Source organism: Linderina pennispora (genome assembly GCF_002104995.1).
Source record: "Linderina pennispora strain ATCC 12442 chromosome Unknown DL89scaffold_2, whole genome shotgun sequence".
In the NCBI taxonomy this organism is placed as follows: Eukaryota; Fungi; Kickxellomycota; class Kickxellomycetes; order Kickxellales; family Kickxellaceae; genus Linderina; species Linderina pennispora.
The window spans coordinates 1,255,808-1,277,414 of NW_024468250.1; the positions used below are offsets into that span (position 1 = coordinate 1,255,808).

The following is a 21,607-nucleotide window of genomic DNA, read 5'->3' on the forward strand; positions in this document are numbered from 1 at the left end:
GGACATCATATTTTGTGACATGCTTGTGTTTATACATGGTTTTTACAGTTCGTCCAAAGTCTTGATCTCGAACTTGGTGAGCTCTGCGGAAAGCTCGGTATCACAAGGAGTCAGAACGACTGTGAGCAGTGGATGTCCAGGAGTCACAAACCTCTTCAGGTAGAGATCATACACGCGTCGCAGGTCGGCACTCTTCACTGCGCTGATGTGTGCTCTTCTCCAAACAGTGTACTGGCTTGCCGACGCAAAGCCCAGAAGATTGCTACTAATGCAATAGTCTGTCAGCCAGTACGGCGAGCACTGCAAAGACGCGTTTCCACATACCATCTCTGACTTGGCCATAGCAATCTCGAACTCGGTGACATACTTGTCCCAGTGCTCGCCAACACCGGACACGAATGCCAGTATTTCCAAAATGGCCTTGGATGCGTCTGGCGTTTGGTCGACTTCAAAAACAAGCATATCTGACCACATGTCTTGCCTGAGGGAGGGTGTGTATCCAAGGCCTTTGCTGCGAATCGCATTGTACAAGGGTCCGCCGGTGCGCTGAAGCACTGAGATCAAGACCTCCAAGTGCGTAGTAATCGATGCCAGGGAGATCCGCCAGCTGCTCGTCGAACGGTCTGTCTGGTGTTGGTGGTGTGAAAACACAGCTTTCGCAGCAGATACGCACGACAGCTGCTTGAAGAGTTGGCATAATGACCTGAACGTTCAGTGGATGTGGAATATTGGAGAACCGGGAGTGGCGTAGACATGGGAATGGATATGCTGGTAAACCACCATCGCGGGAGGAAATATCGCCAGCCGCTTGCTCCGAGAATCTTCCAAAGCAGTCCTGCCAGTCTTGGGCCAGCTTGTCGATGAACCCCATGTTTTTCTCGCGCTGGCCACTGGAGGATGTGAATGTCAAAAATCCTCCTGTTCTATTGGCAATATAGCTCTGGAGCTCATTCAGCTGATCCACAATCCTTGTATCGCCAGAATCCAGAGACTTGATGACGCCCTGTAGAAATCGCTCATGTTCAAATGCGCTCATTTGATTACTGACCCAACGGGAGCGGTTGGTGGGATCCTGCGCGCTAAAATGCCATGTTATCTCATCGAGCATGCAATCGCTGAGTAGCTTTCGGCTAGTGATGTTGCTGAGGAGCTTTTGCGCGGCGGCCAAGGTACGCTCGGCTGTAAAATCAGCGAACAGCAGTGCCCGAACAAGCAAGTTGCTGGCTACATCAACATTCTCATGCGTCGACTTGAGGTACACATAGAATATATCGGTGTTTGGCACGATGTATGCCCACTTGGACACAGTGGTGGCAGCTAGTTGGCGATCAAACTCAGTGCGGCTGACACGGTGGGCTGTATCAGATATGTCACCATCGTAGGCAACTCCAGGCGGAATAGCGAGGTCAGTTGCTAGTATAAGGTCCCAGAAAAGACCCAAGCAGGGACGGAGATTGTCAGGCAGGTCTGGGAGGGGGATGCTGAGGCTTAGTGCAGGGAACGCGGTCTCAAGCTCGATTAGCTGAACAACAGCCGCAGGACCGATCGGTGTTGCCAGCTCTACAACCTCATGTACATGTGGCAGGCTGGAAACCTTCTGTGCATCCGGGATATGAATACTGCGCTTCAGCTCATCTGGAATGCTCAGCTTGCTAGCCTCAACTGCCCTCTCGATACGCTGTGTATGTCTGTCCTTGTCAGAAATCGACTGCGCATTCCTCTGCTCGACATCGCGGCGCTCCTGCTCGAGCTTCTTTCCCAGCTCTGTATCCGGCACTGCTGCTACATAATACACACGTGTGTCGATGAACCTCTTGAGCAGATCCAGCCAAAAGTCGACTGGTTTCTGAATAAGTTCATCGATGACATCGAACACCCGAGCATATGTCCCGACACGAAACTCGCTGCTAGATGACCAGTGAGATGCGGTGACATCACGAATCAGGGTGGTCTCTAGTCTCTGGAGAGGATCATCCTCAGACTCCATTGCAAGTGACTGACGATACTCCTTTGCAGCTTGACTCAGTGCACCGGCATTTCCATCGAATTTGGAGTCGTATAGTCGCTGGAGTTCTTGGATGAGCAGACTCTCGAAACAGCCTTCGGAGAATAACACCGGAATCTCAGAATCTGCACAGGAGCTGCATGGGTCGATATACGGCACGCCATTGAATGTTATGGTGACTGGCGAAGGAGTTCCAATACCTATGGCAGCATACAGTGAGCCAGACAATGGCATTGTACGTTCAACAAATCGCTGCCTGAGTGGACTGGATGCACCTTCAGTCAGGTATCTCAGCAGAATCTCCAATGCTGTAATGGCCACAGCATCATCAGGCATCGGGCCACGCCACCCGAATTTAAACGACCCTGTGTCTGCACTTGCCGAAGGGAACCTGATGTACTCCGACCACCTATCACCCACAGGCTCAGGACACTCGACAGGCTTGCGTGAATCACAGCCGCCACTGGTTACCAAATCGGCAGGTAGCTGCTGAAGAACGCTCTCGAATGAGTCGCTGAAAGATCCAACCAGCAGAACTGTGATGTTGTTGGCATCGTAGAATCTGCGATGGTAGTCGATGATCTCCTGGTTTGTCAGCGTCGCAATATCCTTGGTAAGGCCGCCAAAGTTGTAGGAGTATGGTGATTTCTCAGAATACATCAACTTGTACAAAGCAAATTCCACCAAATCGAATCTACTGTTCTCGGTAGCAACCTCTTCGCTGAAAACGACGCCTCGCTCCTTGCCATCAGCGTCGAAATGGTAGACTTCAGTTACGAACTGGTCGTCGGATAGTAGAGGATGAAGAACATGGTCCAGGAAGACTGGTAGCATATTGGCGATCGCCTCCTCGCCTGCAGTTGTAACTGTGTAGAATGTGTGGTCTGCATTGGTACACCCACATGTACCATATGAGAAATTACAGCCAGCAATTGCGTCTAGGCTTCCACGGTTGGGATAGCTTTCTGATCCACATAATACCAGGTGTTCGAGTGTGTGCGGCAGACCCTTGTTGTCTGTAGCAATGGTCGGCACGCAAATAGTAAGGTAGCACATGGGGCTCGGAACACGACACAGTACAACTCGCATGTTGTTCTCGTGGTGACGGTACACCGTGGTGCGGAATCCCTGACCAGCAGTGCCACTCTGGTATTCAAAGTCGTCGCCTTCTCTAACAAAAAGCGCGCCTGGCTGAGCTGATGTAGATGCCATGGTGAGTAATAGAAAAATGAGTGCGGAAGATATGCAGAGAAGGGATTAGTTTGGTGCGCTTTTAAAGACATTAGGATAGAAAACTGTGGTTCATCTCTGAGCCAAAGCCGCAGCAGTTGTAGAGAGCAGGGCATAGTGTGCGAAAGTGTTTGAATGCAGCTGCTGTGGTATCCGAATTCCCATGACCCGCAGCAGAAATGCAGCTTGCGGTTGTCAAGCAAGCCTGTTTTGTGGACAGAAGATGGCTTGGCTGTTCATAGTTCTTCCTGTACCAATCTGTTGCTTTGCGTGCTGAGCGTAGAGGCAAATCTGAATAGATGTACATGTAGCGTAGTGTAGACGCCCCGCTTATTCACCTAGGTACTGTCTGCCATACATATGAACTACTACTCACATACATGCGTTAACCTACATAGTACCTGTGCTATTGTGACATGGCGAGCAAATCGCTGATATCCTAGAATACATGGATAATGTGAGGAACATAATGCCCAGACAGCCCAGGCCCTATCACGACATGGCCGCAGTCCTTTTGGCCGCAGTGAGAAACAAGCAGACATCACTTTCCACCTGAACAATGCCCATGTATTCGGAAACTGCCGATCCACTATGCATTCATGGCTGCATGTCCCTGAGCCATCTTTTGCAAGGGTTGTCAAGGGATGCGGCAACCCAAACCTTGTCTCGCTCCTCATTCCCCTCATCATCGTTCCTACCGTTGAATATGAATATTCTTAATAGTGTTTTTGACACTATCATGCCCCGGATGTACGTATTATTTTTGAAATACATGGTCTGGTGATGGCTACGCAGATGCTAACTAGTAATCTCACAATTAGGACTCTCGGAGCGATCGCAGATGCATCACTGACTGCTGCTACTTTGCTATGGACACCTGAAAAGGATCTTGGCGCGCCGGTTCAGAAACAGAAACGCATTGCTATTGCCCTCAGCGCGGTTTGCCTCGCCTCTCTTGCTGCGTCTATTACCAACGTCCACCTTAGTTCAACTGCCTCGCTACTGGCATCAGTAGCTGTGCTCGGGCATACCCTGTCTTGCAGTACGGTCAGCGATGGCACTGCATTCCTGAACATCGCCCGTGCCATTCTCATGGTGGTCTTCTCAGTACCCCGCCTGAATATTTGCTTGTTAACAAGTGCTCTGTCCCACCTTGCTATTGCGTGGTACATGCTCATTCCTTCAACACAGAGAGAAATACACAGGTATATGAGGTATGTGCTGGGCTTCGATACCTTGGCTCGTCTACGACTTTACTCCAAGAACGACTTGTCTGATAAGGATATGCACAGCGAGGAAGGGATACAGTGGACTTTACGCGGAATTGAGAAGCTGCAGCTCGATACAAGCAAGACCTACTTTGTACTGCGTGGATTTTTGGCTTTTGCTTGGAAGCGAATGCTTTCTCTAGCCATCATCGACCTGGTTTTCCATCTCTGCATTTATTACAAGGACATTGTGTTTGTGATGATTGTTGGTGCAGTGGACCAAAATAGCCGCGTAGAGGGTACAGAGATATTGGTACTCTGTGCAATGTGGAGCGCACTGTCCACGTTTTCAGCAGCTTACAGTTACCATTGGGGATTTAAGGCCCATATCTACTGGGAAATTCTCGACGTTTTCCGTATCAAAGTCATCGGCATCAAGACGTCTCGAAATGGTGGGCAGCTTGCAGACGAAGAATACAACAGGACCCATTCTGTCGATTTGCATGAAATGGTATGTGGAATACGCAATGTGGTAAGCGTTCTCAGTCAGTCAGTGGCAAGCTTTCTCAGCATTCGGTTGCTTATCTCCAAGGTTGGGTGGCATGCTGCTCTACCGGTTGCTTTCATGATCGTATTTTCTATTGCGCGGAGTCTGGTTACAGCTAAGCTTGAGGCGCTGGAGAAGTTGAGCAAGGCCAAGGTCAGACCTAGATTCTATACGAATCTAGACATTCTACTTCGGAATATGAGCACGGTCAAGTTTTATGGATGGGAGCAAGCGTTTCAGCGTGTGCGTGGATATCCAGACCGCTCACGATACGTTTCACCCCTATTCTGGCGCATCGTTAACTACATCGTCACCCTCGTCGGCAGTTCAGCGACTCAACTTGCGACTGCTCTGACAGTTGCATCATATCTTCAGTCATCCTGGGACGCTGGCATTTACTGAGGTGATGTTTGTGGTGTCGTCAGCAACACATATCGCAGGATTTGCCTTGAGGTGTTCCAGCATTATTTCTGTCTCTAGGGAGATCATTGAGCATGCAACTGCACTGGAGAAGCTATTCGAGGACAATCATAGCAGGTACATCGAACGCACTGCTCAAGTAGGCGATACTGCAGTAAAGCTCGACAGGTGTGCATTCCAGTGGGGTCCTGACAAGTTCACTCTTGCACCAACGACATTGTGTGTCAAGACTGGCGAGTTCGCAGTTGTTGTCGGCAGAGTCGGAAGTGGAAAGTCGTCCCTGTTGTCTGCTATCTGCAGTGAGAATGCCGCTGGTTTCAGGCACAGGGTGCACATACGGTCGGATTGGGTATGTCAGTCAGAAGCCATGGATCATGAATGCGACATTCCGTGAAAATGTGCTGTTCGGTCCAGGCGTTTGACGAGAAAGTTCTACTGGCGCGTTGTCGAGGCGTGTGCACTAGCTGAAGATGTCCAAGCTGTTCCCGGCGCAGGATTTGTCAGAGATCGGACCGCGTGGTCATCAACCTGTCTGGCGGACAGAAGGTGCGGCTGGCACTGGCCCGTGCTATTTACTCCCGCGCAGACATCTATGTTTTGGATGACCTACTGGCGGGCAGTTGATGCACATGTCGAGCGGCATCTAATCGAAAATGTGCTTGTTGGCAGTGGAGTGATCAGTGATAAGACGCGTATTCCTGGTCACACACGCCGAGCATGTCGTCCCACTGGCGGATAAGATCATTGCACTGACAAACGGCGTAGGCAGATATCGTGGATGCAGCATCCTGTGACGTTTACTCAGAGCCGCCATCAGATCGTCCAGTCAGAGGATTATGAAGATTCGTCCAAGGACGGTGATGAAGGATCTGGCCCAATTCACCATTGACCCGGAGATTGGCGTCCCTGCAGTTTCAGTGGTCGTGCATGTGGCGATATCTGAGGATGAGCGGATTGCATATTGTTGGAGTAACATTTGCGATCCAAGCAGCTGGTGCCTATGCGACGTTCTACGTTGACAGCTTGCGCTTGGACTTGGTCATGGACAACAACAGGGAGAGCATGGTCCAGTCATTGCAAATGTATCTGTTCATGAACGCCTTGGTCCAACATGCTTCAGCTCCAATTAGATATGGCTGGTGACTGGATTCAGAAAGGATTGTGGTCTGCACGTTTACGGGAGAATACTCGAACTGAAATGCTTGGCACACTTCTCCACATGCCATTGCCACAGTTTGAGAGCCTCCCGAGTGAGAAAAATCGCCATCCTTTTCAACAGGGATCGAGCCTAAGATGTGTGACTTGCTTCCGCGTATCAGATCAGCCAGCAAGTACTAGGTGCCCTCTACGCCTTGAATGCGATTATACATGGTGTTCAGCGGATGCCTGAAATATTTGTGCTTGTATTGCCTACGATTATAGCAGTGACACTTAGGAATCGGGCGGTTGCCAAAGCAAGGAAAAGGCTGAATGATGTCTTTTACTCGACCACCAAATACTACCCCTGGACTTCATTCAGCGTACTTTTTGGTGGCCAGGATGTAATGCGTATCCACGGAGTCCTTGATACACATCTACAAATATGCGTTTCTCGACTTGCAACCTACAGCAATATTGTGTCGAGTACCAATTTTCTTTACCAGACTGATCAAGTCCTAGATAAGCTGTCCTTCATCCTCTTCAAATCTGCATTGCTGTTTTGCCTTGCTTGGAAATCATCTACTTCGGGAATACTATCAGCACCGGGCGAGTTCGAGATGACAATGCGGCTTTCTGAGATTATGCTGACTGGTATCAAGAAGGTTTCTAATGCTGGCCATAACCTCAAGCAGGAGCTACCTTTACTTTCAAAATACTTTGTCTATACTGGACTTCCACGTGAGGCACCTACGACCATCGAGGAATCGCAGTCACTCCGGAATTGGCCAACCGATGGTGCTGTTGAGTTCAGGAATTACAGCATGAGGTATCGCGAGAATCTGGACACTGTTCTGAACGACATTTCGTTTTCAGTTGGCTGCAAGGAGAAAGTTGGTATCGTTGGACGCACTGGTGCTGGCAAGTCGTCGCTGACATACGCACTACTGCGCCTAATCGAGCCAGCAGGTGGCTCTATCTTCATCGACGGTGTGGACATCTCAACAGTTGGTCTCCAGGAACTTCGTTCCAAGATCAGCATCATTCCACAGGATCCAGCTCTATTTGTTGGCACCATCCGCGAGAATCTGGACCCGCTGGAGGAGTTCACCGACGATCAAGTCTGGGAAGCAGTTTGCAAGGCCCATATCGAAGATCTTGTCAAGAAACCAACACAGACTTGGGATATTGATGACGATAAGAGTGGCCCGTGGGTCGAAGGAACAGGTCTGGACAAGTGGGTGGAGGATGACGGGAAAAACCTTAGCGTCGGTCAGCGCCAGTTGGTCAGTCTGTGTCGCGCACTGCTCTGGAAGCGCAAGATCTTGGTTCTTGATGAGGCGACGGCAAATGTCGATACAAAGACGGACCAAATCATGCAACATGCTATCCTTGAGGAATTCAAAGACCGCACGATTTTGACCATTGCGCATCGGCTCAGGACCGTCATGGACAGCGACCGGATACTAGTCATGGATCAGGGCAGGGTCGCCGAGTTTGACACTCCATCCAACCTGTTGGCACAGGACTCGCTGTTTAAAGACCTTGTCGAGAGTATGGAACTCAACGAGAGATGCTGAGTTTACTCCATGAATATAGTGCCAAATTTAGGTGACAGCTGTCCTTGCAATCAGTTCAAATATGAAGTATATATGTTTTCTAATCAGACTGATGACTGAAACCGGATAGAATAACAGCGCTCATATCACCTTAGGGTGTAGCCACTACCTTTGCTTAAATCTGGTGTGAAAAAAAGTATCAACAACAATATGAGCATCGACAACTACAGTTGGCCTATTATTAACAGCTACTACTTGTTTTCGGAGGAATCCTGGGTCGACAGCACTCTCAGTGACCTATTTTGAAGTCAAAGATTCCATGGCCAGGCAGATTGGCATTAAGCAATGAACCTTCAAGTGATGGCAAGAGCCTTGACAGCCTATGTCCTTTCCTAGTTTTTTGTTCAAGAGTTTGAGCAGTAGACTTGACCAACATATCCTCGTTAAGGCACGTACCTACAGTCTTCATACCAGCAGCTTTGGCACTACAAATCTGTTGGTCGGAAGTGTTCTGGGGTTGAGGAGAAAATGTATTGAAAGGTATGTAGACAGTGGTGCAGCAGAGATTCGACCTGTCTAGTAAGCTCCCTAAGGAGAAGCTTGGGCTGTGTACATGCTATCCTCTCTGAAAACACTCCTGTTGGAATCTAGTACTTCCTAGAAATTGTTAGGCTCACCAAACCCCGAGACAGTGTCGGTATCTTCGTGGGATGAGACAAAAATGCTTGTGTATCGTGAGAGCATGGTATGAATGTATTTCTTGGGTATAGGAGAATTCTGCTGATAAGAGAATAGAGAAAAGAAAGGTGGAGCTAAAGAAGACGGAGATGTGGGAGTTGGAACGCAGTATCTTGAAGTCTTCAGAGCTAATTACCAAACTATCTTTTTATACGACATGTGGCTGTAAAGTAAACTGAGGCGTTATACGCAAAGTTTCATAAATAAGAAATGAGAAAATACTAAGCGGCTAAACCGATGAAGAAGAAAAAAAAAAAGAAAAAGTTCTTTCTGAGAGAAACTCAACGTCACATAGTTGGTGGGTTGTCTAGTCAGGATTTTCCTCAGTGACTTTCCGATTTAGGACTAACTGTAGTCCATCGACTAGTGTCCAACAGGCTGTCATAAAACTAAGAATAGGGCCTCCCTATCCCTCTCAAGGCCTACAATTCATGCGCGCGCCTCAAAGAGCACAACTGGCCAGTATACAGCCCTTTCTTCCTTGATATCGCTTGCGACACACAAATTGTCCTCAGTATGCCGCCGCCGCCTCCTCTGTGGCATTCGCCTCCATTTGCCCACCATCCCTTGCCAAGAGCAGCATGTGTAGCAGAAGCTCTCCTCAGCAAACCAGAACCACCCACACAGTGCGCTGAACCGCCTACTTTAAACTCCAACCCTTCTCTTCTCCAAAATGGATATTTTAAATATGGACACAGAGGTCGGTGGTGTCGGTGGTGTCGGTGAAAGGGGCTGGCTCCCACCGTCTGTCCGGCTGTTGCATGGCTATGGCGTGTTGACAAACGGAAAATGCTACGGAGTATGCTCAAACGGCGGATAGAAGGCTGCGTGAAATGATAGTGGAAAGGTATGTGGAGAAATGGACTTGATGATAGGCTGGCTCCACTGCATCCAGGCTACCGAGTCTATATACTCCTGAGCGCCAATAGATGCAGTGCTTGTCAATTCTTGACAGCCCTACAATGGACGCAGCAACCATGACGCACCTCACCGATATGTATGCGCTGATTAGCACACCCTGCTACCCGTATATAGACATATTAAATTTTCGGAAACAGTGCAGGCGTTGTTTCACAGCCAATTGTGGACAATCAGCATGCAGTGTCGAGTGCATCTCGTCTGGCAAGAAAAGCTGGCACGGTAGGCTGCAGTATGGCAGGGGTTGCATCCCTCAGCAGTGGCTTGCAGCACCACCTGAAGTGGGTGCCAAAGCCCGCACTTTTGCGTTCGCAAATGCACAACGGGTGTCGGCCCACACCGCGCCTTGGAGCGAACAAAGGAGATTGACCCAATAACCCTAGCTATGCTCTGTACCGCCACCCGGCTAGGGCTGGGTTCACGAATGAGAACTTAGTGCACGCAAATCCGCTGCTCCTGGCCGTGGCACGGCTGTTCCGTCTGTCTCGAGCGCACTTTTGGGCTGCACGCCTCTGAAATATCTTTTTGCATCGATATGGGCCGGCAGCACGATGCTCTAATGTCCAAAAATACCCGGAAACCAGGTAGGCAATATGTTTCTGGTGTACTACCATACCTGCTCCAAACAGATTGGGGGTGGATATCAGAATGCCTTTTGCAACTCCTAGCACATACGCAATAGACTATAGACATGTCGAATTGGTAATGCAATATAGTTGATTTCGCAAGGTAAGAGATTAATCTAAACAAAATTGTTCGTTTGAAGCCAAAATCTGCCTCTGGCAGTGAGCGTTTGGAAATATAAATCGTTAAACATATTTTTTTTACATGTTTGTGCTATTGACACAACCTATATTCCAATCTGGGACATGATTAGTGAAAGTTTTGCGATTTTGAGGTAATCCAGACATACTCATTGCTATGGCGGTGTTAACAGGATATTGTTTGTTGAAATGGTACAACTCTAAAGCATCTCCATGGACGTCCAGGTATATTCACGACAGCAATGTCCTGTTGTCTTATAATTTCACTAGCGCATGTGCTTCTGACAGCCATTGTAGAACCATATACCCTTCAGCCACTCAGTCACCTTGAATAAAACAGCAGCCAACAAACTTGTTGCAAGGTGGTCAACCCAGCACAGCCCGTATTGTCTCAAGAGCAGAATAGTGCGATGCGCAAGTGGTTTCCGAATACACCTCCAGTGCTTCCATTGGCCATATGCACTAGAGATGCAGCTGCCGCAGCATAGACAACCTAGCCAGAAAATAATCTGGCTCAGCGACGTCACACTGAGATTCACTCTCCAGCACAGGCTCCAGCTACTCTGCTCTCTTCTCCAACTTCCTTCTATTCTTTCTCGCACCACCCTCTCCACCATGGATATTTCGAATCGCTCCACTACCACATTTCAGCTGTACGTGTCAAAGGCATCGCAAAATGTCTATCTGACTTATCCGTAACTCAAGCACTGACTTGCCCATCCTCACCGTTGTAGGGAAGGAGCTGCCATCGCCGATCTTCTGGTTCTCGGATTTGTCGGACTGTGGGGACCAGCGGTTAAGGGCGTACACCCGCTGGCAGGGGTTCAGAGACTAGTTATTATTACCCTTTGCGCATCTACCAGTCTGCTGTCTTGGTATTCACATGCTGGAACCCAGTTCAACTCAACTCTGGCCATTCTCTGCTCACTGACACTTGCTTTCCGGACAGCTAGCTTGAGGTTCTCCAGCGACATTGCTGCCATGGTGCATGCCCTGTGGTCGCTCCGTCTAGTCCTATTGTCCGACACTAGGGTTCCTGTAGTTCATGTTGCAGGGGCTGTAATCCATTTCCTTGTGGCATCGCTTCTCCTCAGTCCAGCCACAAGGAGTCATATAAGACGCCATGTACGCGGTCTGCTATTTTTGGATACTATCGCCTTTTTTCGCCTCTGCACCCAGCGTGAAATTACGATGGAGGATATTTGGGATCCGAGATATTGCACACAGCAACTCGAGTTGGCCAAGCGTCTCAAATTCGATATCACAAAGCGGTTTTTCGCTTTACGCGCTGTATTGGAGCTATTCTGGCAGCCATTGCTGGTAACAACTGTTGCTAGTACACTCCTATCCACGGTACCGCTGACAAAGAGCATTGTTATGTCACGAATCATCAAAGCCATTGACTCCAATGCAAGCACAGATGACTGCCGTGTCTACAGCCTATTCGCTCTCTGGATGGCATTGTCACTATTTTCACTTGGTGATGCATATTTGGCCGCATTACAAAGGTTTTGCAAAACGTTCTATTATAATGGTTCTGCGTAGCAATATTTTTGCTACCCTCAAGTCGCAGACCTCCCTCGAGTATCGACAGATAGACCATTTCAAGATTGATTGGACTAGTTCGATGAGATTAGTGGATGGGATCGATCACTCAACGACCCTGTTAAGCAACATGCTTGCGAACTCGCTTACAATCAGCGTACTGGTTTCTACAATCGGCTGGCGTACAATCATTCCGCTTCTTACCTCGCTGGTGTATTTAGTAGTGTCACATTCTCTAACAGCACATCTCGATATGCTGGAAAAGGCGCATAAGCGGAACAAACAGCCGCATCTGGGCCACACGATATTCTCGCTGATACACAACATGCGTACCATCAAGTTCTACGGCTGGGAAGAGGCATTTAGGCAGGTAGCGGACGATGATCAAGTAGACAAATTCGTGCCGCCTGCCCACCTACGGATCGCAAGATATGTGACGTCTTTAGTTGGAAGCTCTCTCCCCCAGATCTCAGCAGCATTGACAGTCTCGTCGTTCTTACACACCTCGAACAATATCGAATATGCGGATATACTTTTGGTCATGTCATCTGCCGAGTCCCTGACTGGCCTTTTCTCGATGCTCGCTTCGGCCACAGGGATTATAAAGAGTATTTCTGAGACTTCCGAAGAACTAGAGATGCTGCTACGTAAGGACGATTACCAGTTTTATCGCGTGCCGAAACGATGCTGACGACGTGGCTGTCTCGATGGATTACTGCAGCTTCCAGTGGAACACAGGGGATTTTGCTCTGAAGAACATGGATCTCAGGATTAACAAGGGCGAGTTCGCTGTGGTAGTCGGTCGTGTTGGCAGTGGAAAGTCATCGCTGCTGTCAGCGATCTGCAGCGAGATGCCGATAACAGATGGCACCGGTCTGGTCTCTGGCAAGATCGGGTATGTCAGCCAGAAGCCTTGGATAATGAACGCAACGGTTCGCGACAATGTGCTGTTTGGGAGTCCTTTCGACGAAAAGTTCTACCATACGGTCCTCGGTGCATGCGCGTTGACCGAGGACATTAAGCTGTTCCCGGCCCAGGACCTAACTGAGATAGGTTTTCGCGGGATAAACCTGTCGGGTGGCCAGAAGGCGCGGCTGGCACTCGCTCGGGCAATCTACTCTCGCGCCGATATCTTTGTTTTGGATGACCTGCTGGCGGCAGTTGATGCCCATGTGGAACGGCATATTATTGAGAATGTGCTTGTCGGAGAACGCGGGATCATCAGTGGCAAGACGCGGATTCTGGTGACTCATGCCGAGCATGTTGTACCCTTGGCTGACAGAGTTGTCACGCTTGTCTCTGGGTGTGCCGCCGTTGCGAAGCAAGTCCCGGCGCAGCTGAATGCGGGCGTGATACCTTCTGCAAACAGCGGACAAACAGCAGTTTCAGACGACTCGTCTGCCGGTTCAGGACAGTTCACATATGACCCAGAGCGCGGTGTGGACACGCATATTTGGCCAAAGCTGTGGCAGTACATCATGTTTTGTGGGTTCTCTGCTGTTGGTCCGTCGGTGCTGCTACACCTGGTGAGCACATTTATTGTCTACCGAGTTGAGAGCGTTCGGATGGACTTGCTCTTGGACGAGAATCGAGAAACGATGGTATCATCTCTGCAAAACTACCTTGTCGCCAGTGCTGTGGTTGGTGTCGCACGGACACAGTTACACATCATCGGTGAATGGGCACGTAGGGTTCTGTGGTCACATAGGGTCTACAGGAAGACGCGGGCCGGTGTCCTGGATTCACTCCTCAGCATGCCTTTGGTTCTATTTGAAAGCCTACCGGGCGAATCGCTCATGTACTTGTGGGGATATGACCGTAAACTAACAGGGTACTACTTCCCTGAAACCATATGTCAGAAAATGCTGGCAGCCATGGAGTTCATGAGTATCGTTGCGCAAGTATACAGTCGATTCCCTATCCTGCTGTTCTTTGCTGCTCCTATTGTCCTGGTTTCGTACAAGGTCAAACAAGTGGCAGATATAGCGAGAGGATATGGAAATCAGATTTATGACAACCAGGGGCTTGCTTCTCCATATACACTCTACTCGGAGATTAATACGGGCGGATATGTCATGAGGATCCAAGGCGTTCTGGGTACCTTTCTTCACAAGTTCCACGTTGGCCTAGCAGTTGAAAATAATCTCTGCATCTGCTATCAAGATATCGCTGATCTACAAAGATGGCTGCGAGACCTCTTCAAGGTTATTGTAAGCGCGACCGCACTGCTGGTGACAATTCGCCGATGCGTTGCCTCAGAGAGTCATGCGACGCCTGGCTCAGTCGAAATGACTATGCGACTAGTCTCACTCTTCTTGACAGGACTTGGTGGTATGTTGGAGCTCGGAGAGGATCTCAAATACCCTTTAGGTAGATTTTCGAGATACTCCATCTATACCGGCTTGCCACGAGAGCCAGATAACAGCGATGTCAGCGTGAATTTGTCCAGCGACTGGCCAACGACGGGCACCATCGAATTCCGCGATTACAGCATGCGGTACCGCGAATCCCAGGACCTGGTTCTCAATGGTGTTTCATTCTCAGTCCGACAGCAGGAGAAGATCGGGGTAGTTGGACGTACTGGTGCTGGCAAGTCGTCTCTTACATTTGCACTGATGCGCTTGGTTAGCCCAGACAGCGGGGCCATCTTCATTGATGGGGTGGATATTTCGAGTATCGGGCTCAAGCACTTGCGCTCGAAGATCAGCATCATCCCGCAGGACCCAGCTCTGTTCAACGGCACTATACGCGAGAATCTGGACCCGCTGAACGAGTTCACCGATGATGAAGTCTGGGGCGCCATTCACAAGGGTTGTATAGATGATATAGTCAGTACACCCACAGAAACATACAGTGCGGGTGACAACAACAGCGGACCGTGGGTAGAGGGGACTGGGCTGAACAAGTGGATCGAAGATGGCGGCAGGAATTTTAGCGTCGGACAGCGTCAGCTCGTCAGTCTGTGCCGTGCACTTCTGTGGAAGCGCAAGATCCTGGTCCTCGACGAAGCAACAGCAAATGTTGATTCAAGAACTGATCAAATCATGCAGCGTGTTATCCACGAGGAGTTCAAGGACTGCACAGTTCTGACCATCGCGCACCGGCTCAGGACCGTCATGGACAGCGACCGGATTCTGGTCATGGATCAGGGCAGAGTCGCCGAGTTTGACACTCCGGCCAGCCTTCTGGAACAGGACTCTATGTTCAAGCACTTTGTCGAAAGCATGGAGCTCAACGAGAAGCCCCAGCTTTTCACATAAACCGTAAATGAAACAAAAACATCTACCAAGTTTTATTTCCCTCTTCGTCCTGAGCTGCACTGCGCCAATGCTAAAGGGTAATCACGATGGGGTATCGATCTTGTATGTGTTGTCGTTCATGAGCTGGTCGAGCACGCCGCGCACGCGCTCGAGGTGGCTGGAGGTAATGAACAAGTGGGTGCTGTCGAGCTCCTCGATAATGAACTTTTCCTTTTGGTTGACCTTCAGCAGGACCTCGCGCGCGGCTGGGTCGCATTCAATCAGCGTGCCTTTGACTGCCTTGACCATAGTGTGTTGCAACAAATATAAGGAGAGTGATGCGCCGGACACAGATAGCGGCTATATTTAATATCCCATGTCTGGGGGAAACAATTGGTTATGGCAACACTGGACATTAACAAAAATTCTGGTTTCCGCAGGCCGGAAGCAAAGGGCAGGTAGGAAACTCTTCCAGGAAAATGCACGAGGAGACATGGCATAGCGGTACCGTTTATGTGCGAAATGAAATTCAGATACATGTAATGAGCCAAAGAAACCTCCCCTTTTTCTAGATCTGCTTCTGCTCAACGCTCCCCTCAATACTGCGCAGCTTCAGGAACACGTCACACCCATAGCCTTCCATGGAGACAATATCGAGGGAGCCGCCAAAGTAGCCAGCATACAAACGTGCCATAGGAAGGCCAAAGCCAAGACCAGCAATCGGCCCGCCAATCCCTTGCTGCATGGCCAGATTAGTCTGCAACGACATGCCGGCAGTCGACGTCTCATCATCCTGCATGGTTGACCACGAGTACTCAAAGACATTGCGCATGTTGTCCTTGGCGATACCGCCGCCCTGGTCGCGAATGCGCACACCCACGTAGCCCTCGCCCTTGGTAATGGTGATCTGGATAGGTGGGTGGGCCAGGCGGTGGCTCTGGCGGCTGAACTCAACCGTGGCGCGGAAGGCGTTCTTCAGCAGCTCGCAGGTGATGTACTCGAAATGCGACGGAATGTAGCTGATAGTCTCGTCAACATCGCCGTCCACATAGTACGAGGGCGCGGTGCCGTAGTGCATCTCACACATGTTCTGCACCAGCTGGGCACATTGGCGCATCATGCTGGCAGGCAGCAACTTCGTATGGATGGCGCCCACCCACACGTCCTCCAGACTCGACCGCTGCTGGTCGCGGAACTGGTACGACAAGGCCACGTGCTGCTCGCCGATCACACGCAAGCCGATGCGCGACCGAATCAGCTCGTTGATGAACAGCGCTCGCTCCTCCCGCTTCATATACTGCTTGCATTCGAGGAACCCCTGGGCGATGGTCGGGATGACGTCGACCAGCAGCTGCGTCTGGCGCTCCAGCGCCCGCGCAAACTCCCACTCGCGCTCGATCGAGTCGATCGGTGCAAAGGAGTACAGGCGGTCGAAGGCTTCGTAGTATTGGTTGTAGACGCGCGCAATGTGCGGGTTTGTGCCCACGATGAAGGGCAGGTTATGGAAGGATATTACGCGCTTCGCCAGCCGCACTGGCAGCTCGGATTGCGTGTAGGCGACGCTGTCCAGGATGTTTGCGGGCGTCAGAGGCGGCTGGCTGTACTTTAAGAGCTGGCCGATACTGACCGGCTTGAGTTGCTGCGAGGCATACTGGTAGACGATTTTCTCGTCATAGTGCGTCTTGCTGGTGAACGCACGGCGGGCACACAGGCGCTGGACCTGCGGAAGCCGGCGGAGAAGCATTATTTAAAAGTACAAATTGCAAAAGAGGGTAGGAATTGAGCAACAAAAAACACGACAGATAGCGAGGGGGAAAGGAGAATGTATTTTTTCATGCGTCACGAGTCGATGCAATGGGCTTTCATCGGAATCGCCAGAGCCTGCTCATCGCCCACCAGCACCTCGTGCAGGCGGCCATGGAAGCGGTAGCGCACAAACAGCTGCTTGTCCTTGGCAAAGGCCGGGTCGTAGAACCCGGGCAGGAAGCGCTTGCTGGCGCCCGCAGCCACCACCAGCTGGTCGTCGTTCACCAGCGCCTGCAGCGCCAATGCCACATCGCAGGCACGCGGCTCGTCGGCTGTAGCCAGAGCGCGCTGCGACTCTGCCAGAGAATCAAGCAGGGCCTGCACGTGATTCGAATTCTGGCTCGCCACGCCAAACGGCAGATCGCCATACAACGCAGCCTCAATGACCAGGCCGCCAGCAGCACGCGCCTGGTCGCGGCGCCTGGTAACGGCATCGGCGATCAGCTGCACGGCCTCCATGGCATGGCGCTTCTGCAGGAACAGCTGGTGGCGCTGCTCCTCCTTGAGCGCAGCCAGGCGCTCGGCAATCAGGCGGCGGCGGCGCGGGCGCAGCACCAGGTAGTGCAGAGCGGCAGAGACAGCCATAGGCAGGGCGGCGGCATACAGGATCAGGTCAGGCTCAAGCAGCGGCGAGAGCAGCAGCGGAAGCTCGATCTGGTGGCCCAGCCGCTTCATGTGCAATGTGGCCTTGACGCCAGACGTCAGGCCAAAGTTGACGCGGTAGCCGACCTTGGTCCACTCGTCCAGCTCGCCTTCCACACCAACGTTGGCCGAGGCCTCACCCAGGCCCTGTAAGCCGGCATCGAAGTCGTCCAGGGAGTCGCCGAGCCGCTCGATCGGGCCGTTGGGCAGGGGCGCGCCCACGCCCACCAGCACCAGACCGGCAGAGACCGAGAAGTGGCGGTCCAGGCGACGCGTGCAGTTCAGCGACACATGCGACTGCTGGATGCCCGCGGCCACGTCCACCACAAATTCGTCGCAATCCATGCGCTTGCCCGATAGCCCGATCGACACACCGCTGGGTTCGCGCGCAACCGGCCGCGCAGCAGCCTTACTGGCCTGCACGCGCGTCGGACTGCGGTCCCAGAACGGTCCCAGCGCGTACTGGTTGCCGGTGCGCATGCTCATGTACGCAGTGGTGGTCTGCGTCATCATGCGGCCAGCAGTAACCGACACCGACGGCGGCGTGACCAGATTGAGCGTGTGCATGGTGGTCTGCGTGGTGACAAAGGTGTCGGATGACGGCTGGTGCGACGACTTGACGGTGGCTACATACGGCGGCAGTGCCGGTACGCTGACCGACACCCAGGAACTGGGGCCAATTGTGCGCTTCAGCGTACCCACCAGGTTACCAGCGCCGCGGCGGTTACGCGACACCATGTGGCCGGTCACAGTGGCAGTCACAGCATCGGTCACTGAAGCCGAGAACGAGTGCTTCATGAACAGCTGCTTGACGTTGATCTGCTGGTCCAGCGGCAGGCGGCCGACGCCCGCACGCTCCAGCGCCATATGCACGGCCGGCGACACGGCCTTGGCCAAGTCCAGCTCCACCGTCACATCCGACTTGGACTGCACCCACTGCTCGACCTCCTCCAGCCGCCGCCGCCGCGCCTCGCGCTCAAACTTGTCCTGCAGGTCCTTGGCCGACTCCAGCTTGTGGCTCACCGCCAGGCTCGCATGCAGCCCCTCCTCACCCAGCTGGTCAAAGGCCGCGCGCCGGTACGGGTCAGTCAGGATCTCGTATGCGCGCTGAATCACATGGAACTGCCGCTGGGCCCACTCACGCCGCTCCGCCTGCCGGTGCCGGTCTGGGTGGAACACACGGCTCAGCCGCTTGTATGCGTCCCGCACGTCGTCTGTGGATGCTGAGCGCGGCAAATTCAGCACCGCATAGTAGTCCGTGCTGCCCGGCTGAGCCTCGGCCCATTGCCGCTCCATGTCCCGCAACAGGTCCTCATCGGAGGCGTCGTTGGCGTTCATAGTAAGAAAAGAAAAGAAGAAAAATAGAGATTCGAATTGGGAAACAAAGCTAGAGAGAGAAGCCTATGCCAGAGCCTTGCGCAATACTTCGACGCACACCCAGACATCCTCAAAGGTGTTGTACAGCGGCACGGGGGCGAGCCGGATGCAGTCGGGCTTACGCTCATCGCAGATAACTCCCGCATCCATCAGCGCGGCAAACGCCTGGTCAAACAGCTCGGTTCGCACCAGCACCGAAAGCTGCGCGCCGCGATGCTCCTTGGGCGTCATGATCTTGATCTTGTCGCCCAGATGCGTAAGCAGCAGATGCTCAAGGTACCCGGTCAGCAGCTCGGACTTTTGCCTGAGTTCCTGGATGCTGGTCTGCTCAAACACCTCCAGCGAGCCCAGCAGCGACGCTGACACCAGCACCGGCGTACACGAGATCTCGAACCCGGCTGCCCCGGTATTGGGCTCAAACTCGTTGGTCATCTCGAACCGGGTCTTCTCGTCGTGCGCCCACCAGCCGGTGAGCCGGTGCTGGGTCGCGTCCCGTGCGTACCTCTCATGGACAAAGAACCCGGCAATGCCGCCTGGTCCCGAGTTCATGTACTTGTACGTACACCAGCACGCAAAGTCCACATTCCAGTCGTGCAGCTGCACCGGCACATTGCCTGCCGCATGGGCCAGATCCCATCCCACCACACAGCCCTTGGCTTGCGCGGCCTTGGTGATCTTCTCCATCTCAAACACCTGCCCCGTGTAATACTGCACGCCGCTCAGCATCACCACTGCGACCTGCTCTCCCTGCTCCTCGATCAGCTGCAGGATATCCTCAGTGCGCAGCGTGCGTTCGCCTTCGCGCGGCTTGGCCAGCAGCATCGCCTCCTGTGGCAATTTGTGCCACTGGATCTGCGACTCCACTGCATAGTGGTCGGACGGGAACGCCTTTGCCTCGATCAGGATCTTGAACCGCTCCGCGGTCGGCTTGTAGAACGATGCCAGCATCAGATGCACATTGACCGTCAGCGAGTTCATCACGCCGACTTCCACAGGCTTGGCGCCAAACAGCGGCGCCATTTTCTCCACCACCTGCTGCCGGTACTCCACCCACGGCCGCCCCAGCGAGTGCCGGTGGTGGCCCACCACTCCGCGGTGCGCCCACTCGTCCAGCTCCTCGGTGATGACGCGACGGGAGCGCCGAGGCAGAAGCCCCAGAGAGTTGCCGCACAGGTACGTGCAGGGCGAGGAGCCCAGCGACGGGTTCGACGTCACCTGCGCTTTGGTTGGAATTTCGAATTCGCTGCGCAGGTGGGCCAGCGGGTCCTGCGCGTCCATGGCCTGCGCGAACTCGGGCGAGGTCATGTCAAGGGACTTGGCGGTAGCGACGGCTTGAAGCTTGTCCATGGTGAAGGAAAAATCAAAAATTCGGCTGCTGCTTTTGGAGTAAGATAGCGAACCTGCGCTTCCCCTCAGAACCCGCGCTCACTTTATACCTTTGTGAACTCCGTCCGTCTCGCATCCGTAAAAATCGGATCCTCACACTGGCAAGAGCTTTTTTCTCACAGCCTCCTAGTGATTGTCGTGAGTTCAATACACGCTGCACTGCTTGTTAAAAATTTTTATTCACACGGCTCCTTACATCACCTTCTGCTTTTTGCGCTGTGGCTCGTCGTCCACCGCCACCACCGCACGCAGCGTTTCGCGCCGCGTATACCCGTGCATCACCACAGCCCTGGCATTCGACGTCATCGCTCGCTTCGACAAATCCCCATTGAGCTGCAAGATCCCGCCCAAGTTGACAATATCATACGGCGCCCTCAGCCCAAACGGCCGCGACGCCGCGCTCGTCCACAGCACGTTCCTGCCCTTGGTGACCCTAACAACACTGGCTGCATTGCTCACCCACTGCCTTCTGCTGGCTGCATCCGCCAACGCCTCGCCGTACGAGATCTCCAGCGCGTACTGGTGCTGCATAGCCAGCCCAATGGTCTTGTGCTTGGCAAAGAACCCCCAGCGCGCTGCCATGTCCAAAGAGATAATGTCAACAGAGTCCCATGCGCCATTGCACGCCGAGAACAGGATCTTTTCGTTTTCCGGCCGCACCGCCACGATATCGTAGGAGAGCACCGATGGGTTGCCGTTGCTGGTGAGTGCGTGGCCGTGCGACGCATCGGCGAGCACGTTGGTGAGCCGCCGGAGCACCCGCAGCTTGCCTTTCGCTGCCGTATTCGCAGTCCATGTGTAGTGGGCGAACGGCACCTCTGGCAGGGTCTCCCAGACCTTCAGGTGAGCGGGCGTCACCTTGCCGCGCACTATCTGGTTGAGCGCTACTGTCTCGTAGCCAAAGTAGAGCGCCTGCTCGAGCGTCTGCGCGATCTGCGCCCAGTCCTGCGGGCTGATGTGCCCATTGGGCTTTCCGGCCGAGTCGGGCAGCTGGATATTGAGATCGTAGAACATGGAACGTATCTGGAGGCCCCCTCGGCTAAGACAGAAAAATTTACACACGAATCACAAAATGGAAAAACAATT

General features: G+C 52.5%; 12 protein-coding genes across 12 annotated transcripts; 5 read left to right on the forward strand and 7 right to left on the reverse strand.

Annotated features, from left to right (window-relative positions):
* The first annotated feature begins 39 nt into the window (after window positions 1-39).
* On the forward strand, window positions 40-390 carry DL89DRAFT_89604 (uncharacterized protein). The gene has a single exon (XM_040892222.1). The coding sequence runs from the start codon at window positions 133-135 to the stop codon at window positions 331-333; it is 201 nt and encodes a 66-aa protein (XP_040746522.1). The 5' UTR covers window positions 40-132; the 3' UTR covers window positions 334-390.
* A 2,104-nt stretch (window positions 391-2,494) lies between these two features.
* DL89DRAFT_244074 (LuxS/MPP-like metallohydrolase) lies at window positions 2,495-3,061 on the reverse strand (the record flags this gene model as incomplete). Its single annotated transcript, XM_040885053.1, has 1 exon — window positions 2,495-3,061. A coding segment is annotated over one exon (567 nt), but the record flags the coding sequence as incomplete, so codon positions are not given.
* A 212-nt stretch (window positions 3,062-3,273) lies between these two features.
* On the reverse strand, window positions 3,274-3,571 carry DL89DRAFT_265322 (uncharacterized protein). The gene has a single exon (XM_040886612.1). The coding sequence runs from the start codon at window positions 3,540-3,542 to the stop codon at window positions 3,288-3,290; it is 255 nt and encodes an 84-aa protein (XP_040746524.1). The 5' UTR covers window positions 3,543-3,571; the 3' UTR covers window positions 3,274-3,287.
* A 33-nt stretch (window positions 3,572-3,604) lies between these two features.
* On the forward strand, window positions 3,605-5,469 carry DL89DRAFT_89609 (uncharacterized protein). The gene is made up of 2 exons (XM_040892223.1): window positions 3,605-3,985; window positions 4,057-5,469. The coding sequence occupies exons 1-2, from the start codon at window positions 3,795-3,797 to the stop codon at window positions 5,390-5,392; spliced, it is 1,527 nt and encodes a 508-aa protein (XP_040746525.1). The 5' UTR covers window positions 3,605-3,794; the 3' UTR covers window positions 5,393-5,469.
* DL89DRAFT_309272 (uncharacterized protein) lies at window positions 5,253-6,071 on the forward strand. Its single transcript, XM_040890943.1, has one exon. It carries the CDS (start codon window positions 5,397-5,399, stop codon window positions 5,802-5,804), a length of 408 nt encoding a protein of 135 aa, XP_040746526.1. The 5' UTR covers window positions 5,253-5,396; the 3' UTR covers window positions 5,805-6,071.
* A 1,042-nt stretch (window positions 6,072-7,113) lies between these two features.
* On the forward strand, window positions 7,114-8,210 carry DL89DRAFT_265323 (P-loop containing nucleoside triphosphate hydrolase protein). The gene has a single exon (XM_040886613.1). It carries the CDS (start codon window positions 7,168-7,170, stop codon window positions 8,125-8,127), a length of 960 nt encoding a protein of 319 aa, XP_040746527.1. The 5' UTR covers window positions 7,114-7,167; the 3' UTR covers window positions 8,128-8,210.
* A 2,889-nt stretch (window positions 8,211-11,099) lies between these two features.
* On the forward strand, window positions 11,100-15,331 carry DL89DRAFT_265324 (uncharacterized protein; the record flags this gene model as incomplete). The annotated part of the gene is made up of 29 exons (XM_040886614.1): window positions 11,100-11,179; window positions 11,261-12,046; window positions 12,072-12,734; window positions 12,793-12,884; window positions 12,909-13,015; window positions 13,046-13,057; window positions 13,085-13,243; window positions 13,265-13,376; window positions 13,398-13,475; window positions 13,503-13,510; window positions 13,535-13,578; window positions 13,603-13,630; window positions 13,658-13,731; window positions 13,762-13,950; window positions 13,981-14,044; window positions 14,078-14,161; window positions 14,186-14,333; window positions 14,355-14,374; window positions 14,414-14,638; window positions 14,666-14,731; window positions 14,759-14,860; window positions 14,882-14,930; window positions 14,958-14,976; window positions 14,998-15,025; window positions 15,056-15,091; window positions 15,122-15,124; window positions 15,146-15,226; window positions 15,266-15,273; window positions 15,295-15,331. The coding sequence occupies exons 1-29, from the start codon at window positions 11,142-11,144 to the stop codon at window positions 15,329-15,331; spliced, it is 3,360 nt and encodes a 1,119-aa protein (XP_040746528.1). The 5' UTR covers window positions 11,100-11,141.
* Window positions 15,332-15,412: 81 nt separating this feature from the next.
* On the reverse strand, window positions 15,413-15,619 carry DL89DRAFT_221057 (nucleotide excision repair, TFIIH, subunit; the record flags this gene model as incomplete). The annotated part of the gene is made up of 1 exon (XM_040884489.1): window positions 15,413-15,619. The coding sequence occupies one exon, from the start codon at window positions 15,617-15,619 to the stop codon at window positions 15,413-15,415; it is 207 nt and encodes a 68-aa protein (XP_040746529.1).
* Window positions 15,620-15,748: 129 nt separating this feature from the next.
* Window positions 15,749-17,274, reverse strand: DL89DRAFT_89531 (alpha-ketoacid dehydrogenase kinase). Its single transcript, XM_040892221.1, has one exon. The coding sequence runs from the start codon at window positions 17,052-17,054 to the stop codon at window positions 15,879-15,881; it is 1,176 nt and encodes a 391-aa protein (XP_040746530.1). The 5' UTR covers window positions 17,055-17,274; the 3' UTR covers window positions 15,749-15,878.
* DL89DRAFT_220922 (DnaJ-domain-containing protein) lies at window positions 17,150-19,054 on the reverse strand (the record flags this gene model as incomplete). The annotated part of the gene is made up of 2 exons (XM_040884483.1): window positions 17,150-17,905; window positions 17,987-19,054. 2 exons carry the CDS (start codon window positions 19,052-19,054, stop codon window positions 17,150-17,152), a joined length of 1,824 nt encoding a protein of 607 aa, XP_040746531.1.
* A 105-nt stretch (window positions 19,055-19,159) lies between these two features.
* On the reverse strand, window positions 19,160-20,440 carry DL89DRAFT_274093 (kynureninase; the record flags this gene model as incomplete). The annotated part of the gene is made up of 1 exon (XM_040889141.1): window positions 19,160-20,440. One exon carries the CDS (start codon window positions 20,438-20,440, stop codon window positions 19,160-19,162), a length of 1,281 nt encoding a protein of 426 aa, XP_040746532.1.
* A 181-nt stretch (window positions 20,441-20,621) lies between these two features.
* On the reverse strand, window positions 20,622-21,583 carry DL89DRAFT_89528 (PHP domain-like protein). The gene has a single exon (XM_040892220.1). The coding sequence runs from the start codon at window positions 21,533-21,535 to the stop codon at window positions 20,714-20,716; it is 822 nt and encodes a 273-aa protein (XP_040746533.1). The 5' UTR covers window positions 21,536-21,583; the 3' UTR covers window positions 20,622-20,713.
* Window positions 21,584-21,607: the final 24 nt, after the last annotated feature.

Excerpts from the sequence above, each read along its gene's own strand:
- DL89DRAFT_89609 (XM_040892223.1), top strand. The coding sequence starts at position 3,795 with ATGCCCATGTATTCGGAAACTGCCGATCCACTATGCATTCATGGCTGC. Across the intron at positions 3,986-4,056 it reads GACACTATCATGCCCCGGAT|GACTCTCGGAGCGATCGCAG; the intron begins GTACGTATTATT and ends TCTCACAATTAG.
- DL89DRAFT_89528 (XM_040892220.1), bottom strand. The coding sequence starts at position 21,535 with ATGTTCTACGATCTCAATATCCAGCTGCCCGACTCGGCCGGAAAGCCC.
- DL89DRAFT_265322 (XM_040886612.1), bottom strand. The coding sequence starts at position 3,542 with ATGTACATCTATTCAGATTTGCCTCTACGCTCAGCACGCAAAGCAACA.
- DL89DRAFT_89604 (XM_040892222.1), top strand. The coding sequence starts at position 133 with ATGTCCAGGAGTCACAAACCTCTTCAGGTAGAGATCATACACGCGTCG.
- DL89DRAFT_309272 (XM_040890943.1), top strand. The coding sequence starts at position 5,397 with ATGTTTGTGGTGTCGTCAGCAACACATATCGCAGGATTTGCCTTGAGG.
- DL89DRAFT_89531 (XM_040892221.1), bottom strand. The coding sequence starts at position 17,054 with ATGCTTCTCCGCCGGCTTCCGCAGGTCCAGCGCCTGTGTGCCCGCCGT.
- DL89DRAFT_265323 (XM_040886613.1), top strand. The coding sequence starts at position 7,168 with ATGACAATGCGGCTTTCTGAGATTATGCTGACTGGTATCAAGAAGGTT.